Source organism: Chiloscyllium plagiosum, chromosome 48 (assembly GCF_004010195.1).
Source record: "Chiloscyllium plagiosum isolate BGI_BamShark_2017 chromosome 48, ASM401019v2, whole genome shotgun sequence".
Lineage (NCBI taxonomy): Eukaryota > Metazoa > Chordata > Chondrichthyes > Orectolobiformes > Hemiscylliidae > Chiloscyllium > Chiloscyllium plagiosum.
The window spans coordinates 9,645,646-9,654,613 of NC_057757.1; the positions used below are offsets into that span (position 1 = coordinate 9,645,646).

Genomic DNA, 8,968 nt, shown 5'->3' on the forward strand with positions numbered 1-8,968 from the left:
AGAGATGTTAGGGGTAGGTTCTTTACTCAGCGAGTCGTGAGTTCATGGAATGCCCTGCCAGTAGCAGTGGTGGACTCTCCCTCATTATGGGCATTTAAGCGGGCATTGGATAGGCATATGGAGGATAGTGGGCTAGTGTAGGTTAGGTGGGCTTGGATCGGCGCAACATCGAGGGCCGAAGGGCCTGTACTGCGCTGTATTCTTCTATGTATCTATGTATCTATATGTATTACAGGTGACCCCACTACACTATATACACTCTCTCTCCCTCTCACACACACACCCACACAGTTATATACTCACACATTCATGCAGACCCTCTCTCATCCACACACACATACAGCTCCCACACTCACACCCACGCACGCATTCTCTCACAGGCTTATACTCCATCACATTCACACACCCACTTTACCAAGCTTGCACACATGCAAACACACGCTGTCTCATGTGCACTCACATTCATACACACGCACTCAGATAGACACACTCTGTCTCTCTCCTGCATGCACACACACAGATCTGTTTGTGGGGTGAATTTGTATTTGCAGAATGATATTTGCAGGTACTTTCTCTTTTGCTCAAAAAATGCAAAACCTGCAAAAAGTCAATGCAGGCAGTGAATCCATGTAATATTTGTAAATTCCACTTTGGAAGTAGAAGTAATCTGGCTCAAGATTGGTCTGACTTACACCATTAAGGCATTGTCTGAGCTGAGATGTCACCTATTGTTATATAACTTTAAATTATCTTGAAAATGTGACTTAAAAGTAGTTCTGGGATTTACATATTAAAAGACCGAAACCAGCAAATCCATTCTAAAAGATGAAAGACCTAACAATCTAGGTTTGTTCAATGTATCACTGTAATCCTTTGTTATAAATTCTGTGTCCTAAGATCCTGCTCCACAGCTACCTGATGAAGCACTCCGAAAGCTAGTGCTCCCAAATAAACCTGTTGGACTATAACCTGGTGTTATGTGATTTTTAACTTTAGTCCTGGGATCCACATTGTATGGAACACAGCAAGATAGGAAATAGGATGATAAGTAGGCCATCAGCCCTTTAAGCCTGCTCCACCATTCAAAATGATCATGGCTGATCTTCCAACTCAGTCCCCTTTTCCCACTTTCTCCCCGTATCTTTGATCTTCTTAGCCCTCAGAACTATATTAAACCCCTTCTTGAAAATATTCAATACTCATGCCTCAACCACTTTCTGTGGTAAAGAGTTACCCTTTGTTCAATATAGACATTTATCTTTACTAATGAAACACCAGTAAAAGGCATTGGGAAAACTAGCAACCACAAAAGCCAGGCTTGCGCAAAACCACACAGTTAGAGCTGCTCAAATTGGTTTGAACAAAGCCGTAATATCAGGGGGCACCAGCTGCACTAGGTGATAGTGCTCAGTCAATGTCATCTGGATGCCATGTTGTTTCTCATGGCAACTGGTAAAAAGACATCAGCAACACTAGAAAACCTAGTGGGCGGCACGGTGGCACAGTGGTTCGCACTGCTGCCTCACAGCGCCTGAGACCCGGGTTCAATTCCCGCCTCAGGCGACTAACTGTGTGGAGTCTGCACGTTCTCCCCGTGTCTGCGTGGGTTTCCTCCGGGTGCTCCAGTTTCCTCCCACAGTCCAAAGATGTGCAGGCCAAGTGAATTGGCCATGCTAAATTGCCCATAGTGTTAGGTAAGGGGTAAATGTAAGGGTATGGGTGGGTTGCGCTTCGGCGGGTCGGTGTGGACTTGTTGGGCCGAAGGGCCTGTTTCCACACTGTAATGTAATGTAATCTAAACAGTTCAACACAGCACAGGAACAGGCCCTTCAGCCCACAAATTCGCAAAGAGCAAATCATTCTGTAAATTTGAAATCATCTGATGATGTTGGTACTTCAAGGACAACAGCCTTTTTTAGATCTGGATGTGGCCCACAGTTCCAACTCACTGACCCCCACCAATTCCTCCCCTACCCAGGGCAATTGAAATGAAATGGGAAATTAACCCAGTTCTTTCTTGATCTAACCCACTCTGCCTTCAAACAGTAGGCAACAAGACTAAGACTAGGGTAGTCCCCTTATTATCCGGACTGGGAGTTGATGGCTTCATTGGAACTGGACATGCTCGTTTAACCTGGATCTGGGCAGGTTAAGGTCGGGCGGGGTTTCCTGCTCAGTCAAGCTGCACATGAGAACCTCCCCAAGAGAAAATGTTTTACCATTTTATTCAAGTTCATTGGCCCTGGGGAGCAGCAATCCTCTCTCATGCTCATCCCTCAAGGTGGTTCACTTGTCAAGTTTCTCTTTTGCTTCCACGATCTATTTACTTGATGGAGAGAATCAATCTCAGCTCCCACCAGCTGGATAGACAGGAATTCTGGCCTCAAAGAAAGAAACTGTAAAACTTGGGGAATTTGGACCTGTATGTTCACTTCCCAGAGCTACTTTATTTCACTGTTTCTGTTTCATTTGAACCAGAGTAATGGCCTGAAGCTTGAAGAAGGGGGTACAATAGCTTTTTGGAGATGAGCACATGAGCTGCTTGCTCACTGAGCTTCCCATTCTGACCAAAAACTGTAAACTTGTAACCTTGAATTTTGATAACTGTTAGAAATCTCTCCTGCTGTGAATCCTGGGAGTGATGGATACATGATGTGAATGCTGCTCAGTATTTTGAAGTTAAAAATCACACAACACCAGGTTATAGTCCAACAGGTTTATTTGGAAGCACTAGCTTTCGGAGCACTGCTCCTTCACCAGGTGATGAAGAAACAGCGCTTTGAAAGCTAGTGCTTCCAAATACACCTGTTGGACTATAACCTGGTGTTGTGTGATTTTTAACTTTGTACACCCCAGTCCAACAATGGTGTCTCCAAATCAGTGTTTTGAAATGAGATATTGCTTTTGGGTTATTTGTTTCTCCCTCTGGAACTTCGTCCACGTGATGCACTGGTATCTGACAATCCTTTGTAAATAGTACTCAAGCAGGACGCTGGAAGAACACAGCAAGCCAGGCAGCATCACGGGATGGAGAAATCAACATTTCGAGTATAACCTTCCTTCAAGAATTCCTGAAGAAGGATTACACCCTAAACGTTGGCTTCTTCACATCCTGAAGCTCTGTTGCTTGCTGTGTTCTTTCAGCCTCCTGCTTGTCAATTTTGGATTCCAGCATTTGCCGGTTTTTTTTGCCTCTAATTCCTTGTAGATTACTGTGGTGACCCAGAGTGCTTTACATCACCAATAGCAGTCCCAAGGGAATTCTCCAGATTTTTATTTTCCATTAATGGTCTCTCCCAGGAGATTACTCTGGGAGGTAGGAAGGTGTCTATACGTCTGGCATTATAGTTGTGAAACAGGTCTGATGGTATATCCTGATGAAGGGCTTATGTCCGAAACATCGATTCTCCTGCTCCTCGGATGCTGCCTGACCTGCTGAGCTTTTCCAGCAACACATTCTTGACTCTGATGGTATATCTGACCTTTTCCTGTTCCTTGTTGCTGTAGATTTGGAATGAAGGTGGTGTAGTGAGATTGTCACTGATGATTCTGAGGCCCAGGCTAAGGTTTTAGGGACATGGATTCAAATCTTGCCCCACCAGCTGGTTAGTACATCCAAATAAAAAGCCAGTCTTCTTAATTGTGACCATGGTAATGTGACGATACAATGGTTATTTTGTTTTTTTTTAAGAGAAGTTTTAAGACAGAAGTGCTGAGCTGTCTGTTTGGAAAACCAGTAGCCTAAATAGCTTGTGCAGCCTTAGAGTTTTTTTTTAGTTGGAATAATAGAAGCAGCCTGAATGGGTGTGGTCAATCTCAAATCAAATAAGTTTTAGTTTCTTAGTTTTTCACACATAGCAATTGTTTTGGGATCCATTGCTGCAGTATTTCAGAATTTCAGTCTTTCAGAATTGTCTTGAAGTTTCTCCTCCTGGGCTGCTACAGTTGTGCATGAAATAATCTGTTTGCTTGAATTTCTCTTCTGCCAAGGCTGTGTTTATGGAATGTTACTATATTGGAACTGTTAATTAGTAATAGCTAGTGGATCGATTATTATGTTAAGTTGTCCAATAGAGTCATAGCTAAGCCAATTATTGCCTTTATTCTTTCTTTTGTCTATATTGACCATAGTTTATGAATAAAGTGTGTTTTATTTTACGCTGGTTAGTTTGACCAATTGAATTGCATCTGGAATGCAAAACCTTATATTTATCTTTAAAATAAGAAAATGCTAAGGTCTAGGTTACCTTCTTAATATATTTTAAAGTGGTCTGGTCTGGTCGATATCAACAACTATCATTCATTTGTAAAAATCCATCTTGTTCTCTAATGTCCTTCTGGGGTGGAAACTTGCCATCCTAACTCCATATCCAAAACAGTGGGCGGCACGGTGGCACAGTGGTTAGCACTGCTGCCTCACAGCGCCAGAGACCCGGGTTCAATTCCCGACTCAGGCGACTGACTGTGTGGAGTTTGCACATTTTCCCCGTGTCTGCGTGGGTTTCCTCTGGGTGCTCCGGTTTCCTCCCACAGTCCAAAGATGTGCAGGTCAGGTGAATTGGCCATGCTAAATTGCCCGTAGTGTTAGGTTAAAGGGGTAAATGTAGGGGTATGGGTGGGTTGCGCTTCGGCGGGGGGGTGTGGACTTGTTGGGCCGAAGGGCCTGTTTCCACACTGTAAGTAATCTAATCTAGTGTGCTTCATTCTTAATTGCCCTTTGAAATGGCTGAGCAAGCCTTTCAGTTCCAGGGCAATTAGAGATGAGCAATAAACGCTGCTCTTGCCAGCACCCCCTACGTCTCATGTAAGAATCCAAGAGATACTTATCAAGCTGGGATCTCGATCCTCGAACACCAGTTACTGATTCCACACTCGTCTGGCCAACCGTGATGAGTTGAGATTAGATGATGCCACCATGATACATTTGACGGAAATGGCTGCCTCGAGTAAGGGACTCCAGCCTTTGGTCATGTCCCCTACTGTTGGGGGGGGGGGGGGAGCCAGAGATAGAGGTGTAGACTGACAATCCTCCAGTGATTCCTTTTACTTCTCTTGGACTTGAGCATCTCACTTTGGGCTGCAAACTCTAAATGAATGACAGAGGGGGGAGCAGTTTCGCCCAATGACCTCCTGCATTTATCTGCCTCAGCTGGTAAAACAACCTTCTTCCAGGCCTACCCTACATTCTGGATATTTTTATAACTCGTATAGGAAAGTATTCAGTGATAATTGAGAAAAAAAACACACATGTGAATTATTGATAACTCGATGATTATTCTCCAGATTTGCCCTGGAGATCAATTGTCAATTTCTGGAGACTTGAACTCAATCCCTGAGCATTCGACAATGACAGTCTTTCTCCCTCCTGGTTAATATCAACCAATTCAAACCGGGAACAGATGGAGTGTGGCTCCCCATTAGTCTGCAGCATGCACCATGGGACATTCCTTCACTAAGCCATCAGAGACTCCAACTCTTTGCTGATGCAATTGCAACACCAAAAACAAATTTGCTGGGTCACCAAATGATTCTTGATGACATTTGCAAGCCACTGTGCTGTTCTGAAATGCCTTCTGAAGGATAGGGTTCAATGTGGTTAACCAGATGAGAGCCGGTTTGACCGCTATCCGACCAGGGTAGAGTTACTAGACTGAAAAAGCCATCGAGGTTTGGCACATCAGAATTGGGAGGGGTTCAGAACCAGAGTTTTGAATTTCCTCAAAGACTCCTGTCATTTCCATTAGGTCAGGGCAGGGTCACCACCTGCACTCACTTAAAGTGGGGCGGGAACATGCAGGAAATTAAAATTTCTCTGTCTTTGGCATTTCGTATAGCTGAGTGAGATCCGAAGCTTGTGCTAAGTGAATTCATGCACCGTGGCAGGGGACTACTGAAGAGTCAGGAACCTTTAACAGGTCAGTTTGAAAGTTGCTGCCAATGCCTCCTCATGTCTCACGTGTCCCCATCATTTTCTTTCATATGCCCAAACCACCCCTGGGGTCTTCTATCCCTAATGTCCTTTCCATACCCCTTCTGTGACCACTACCCATCCATATTCCAGGCCCACTCTCCCAATGGACATTATATAATTCCAATCACCCACTCAGATCTGGACAATCCTCAAAACAGTCATCGTATGCATTTGAAAATGTCCCTTGGGGAAAAGAAACTATTGAGCTCTTAAAAGTACCAAACAGCCACCGTCATTCATCGTTTCAATGTCAAAAGCTTTCATCAAGCCCACATCCCTTAATCTTGTGTAAGCATTAAAAACCAACATCAAAGAAATAATTACTTATTATAAGATAATACGTATGTCAATCAAACAAGCCATACAATTCCCTGCTAGGCATGTGAATGTTGCCTGCTGAGCTGAGGGCAGTATCTGTTCCTGGAGCTTAGCCAAACAACTGGATCTGCAGCAGTAGTTTGAGTAGATGACCAGATGACTTTTCCAGATTACCACATTTCCATTTGTCTTCCCAATTATTTGCTGTATCGGCAGGCTAACTTTTGTGATTCAGTTACCAGAACACTCAAAACCCTCTTTACTACAGCATTCAGTGTTTGTTCTCTATTTAAATATTGTGTTTTTCTCATCCTGCTACCAAAGTGAACAGCCTCACATAGTTTTCACATTATACTTGATTTAACAAGTTTTCCCACTCACTTAACTTATGTTCCTTATATAGTTATGAGAAACATAACTAATCCTTATAGTTATAAGGAATAAGTTTGTATCATCCTTCCAAGTTGCTTTCCCACCTAATGTTATATCACCAGCTATTGTGGCTACAATATACTCACTCCCTTTATTCACCTCATCAATACAGACTGTAAACACTTCAGCCGCAACACCATAAGCTCTTAACTTGTGTGCTGAAGTTTTATGTGGTAATTCTTTGCATTTCAGAAACCCAAATTCATTACATTTACTGGTTCCCCTTTATTGCCTCTGGTTATTACATACTCAAAGAGCTTGAATAAATTTTTCAGATATGGTTATCCTTTTAGAAAACCACTTGGCACTACTTGATTGAATTATGATTTCCTAAATGTTCTGCCATTAATTTTATATTGCAGCACTATCCCAACGATAGATAGAGACTATCTGCCCTCTTGTTCCGTTTTTCTCTCTCCATCCTTTCTAAACATTGGTTTAGAAAATCTGTCATTTTCTAAAACATTGAGAATCTGTCACAATCTATGGATTTATGGAAGATTACAACCAATGCATCCATTACATTTGCTGCCACTTCTTTCAAGACCCTAGGAAGCAGACAACTACAGACTTGTTAGCCTTCTGACACATCAAGTTTTGAGATTAGATTAGATTCCCTACAGTGTGGAAACAGGCCCTTCGGCCCAACAAGTCCACACTGACCCGCCGAAGCGTATACCACCCAGACCCATTCCCCTACATTTACCCCTTCACCTAACACTAGGGGCAATTTAGCATGGCCAATTCACCTAACCTGCCAATCTTTGGACTGTGGGAGGAAACCAGAGCACCCGGAGGAAACCCACACAGACACAGGGAGAATGTGCAAACTCCACACAGACAGCTACCCAAGGCTGAAATCAAACCTGGGTCCCTGTGCTGTGAGGCAGCAGTGCTTACCACTGAGCCACCGCCCCTCTAGTTAATGTAATTGTTTTATTTTTCTCATTGAGATGGTACTACTCTTGAGATGATTTGAATATCTTATGCTGTGAAGATAGATACAAAATACTTGTTCAAAGTCCTTATCATTGCTTCATTTACCATTAATAATTTCCAAGTCTCACTCTTTACAGGGGACAAAGTTAAAAAATCACACAATACCACGGTATCGACCAACAGGTTTATTTGGACGGAGTAGCTTTCAGAGTGCTGCTTCATCATCAGGTGGTTTTGCAGAGATTTGAAAGCTTGTACCTCCAAATAAACCTGTTGGGCTATAACTTGGTGTTGTGTGATTTTTAACTTTAAGCAACCCAGTCCAACACTAGCTCCTTCAAATCTTTAAAGGGGGGGTGCTGACTTGAGCTATTCTCCTCTTTTTCATAAAAGCGTAGAAGCTTCTACTGTCTATCTTTACACTTCTTGCTCATTTATTCTAATATTCCAATTTCTCCCTGTATCAGTTCTTTAGTCATCCTGGCTCAGTTTCTGAAAGTTTTTTTACTCAGCATCCGTATGGTGGAGTCTTTCTTTCTTTGACATCAATGACCCTCACTAGATTGGGCTTTTTGCAACAGTGTGGAGTTTCTTGATCACATAGTCCAGCCAGGCAAGTGCAGTAAATATAGAACATAGAACAATATAGCGCAGGAGGAGAATGGGAGCATTCCCATAGGATTATTACCGTTTAGATTTATTCAAGGTACTACACACGTTTGCCTGAGCGTAAACTTAGTTAAATAAAATGGTTGGCATCGATCTTCAATAGGGGGGTGTACCTTCAGGTGCTGGAGTTGCCTTCGCTCATCCTCCAGCTGTCGTTTCTTGTTTTCTATCTCTGTCTGTCGCTTCCTCTTCTCCTGGGAATGAGAGAGAGCAAGAAGGAATCAGTTCAAAAGACTCGCTAAATAATTCCCCGTTCACTTACTCAGTCTGTTGTCTCTCTCAGTTTTCCTGAATAGAACATCCTGAAAGGGGAACTGCTGCTGGATTTGCGTTACGTTGCATTAAATTCAGTGATTGGTTAATTGTGGATTTTCACACAGAAGGTGATGAATGAATTCACACAGTCTTTTAACGTCAGAGATTGGTTTCAGTTAAACATTATTATTGTGAAATATCGCTTTTTTTAAAAAAGGTTCCAATAAATTCTGAGTAACAATGGCAGCTTTTAATAGTTCCAAACAAAACTGCTGCTTCAACCGCCTGTCTCCCCTCCTCACTCCCACATTGTCCCAATACACCCCCTTCCCCACTCCATTCCTTCCCCACTCTCCCACTCTCCCACCCTCCCCCACTCCCTCC

General features: G+C 42.9%; 1 protein-coding gene across 6 annotated transcripts in view; it reads right to left on the reverse strand.

The window, feature by feature from the left end:
* Positions 1 to 8,968, reverse strand: part of palm1a (paralemmin 1a) — a 266,525-nt gene that overhangs the window by 140,682 nt on the left and 116,875 nt on the right. For all 6 annotated transcript variants that reach the window (XM_043683616.1, XM_043683614.1, XM_043683615.1 and 3 more), the window contains exon 3: positions 8,443 to 8,523. In XM_043683616.1, the coding sequence (XP_043539551.1) occupies positions 8,443 to 8,523 (81 nt within the window). The remainder of the gene's footprint in view (positions 1 to 8,442; positions 8,524 to 8,968) is intronic.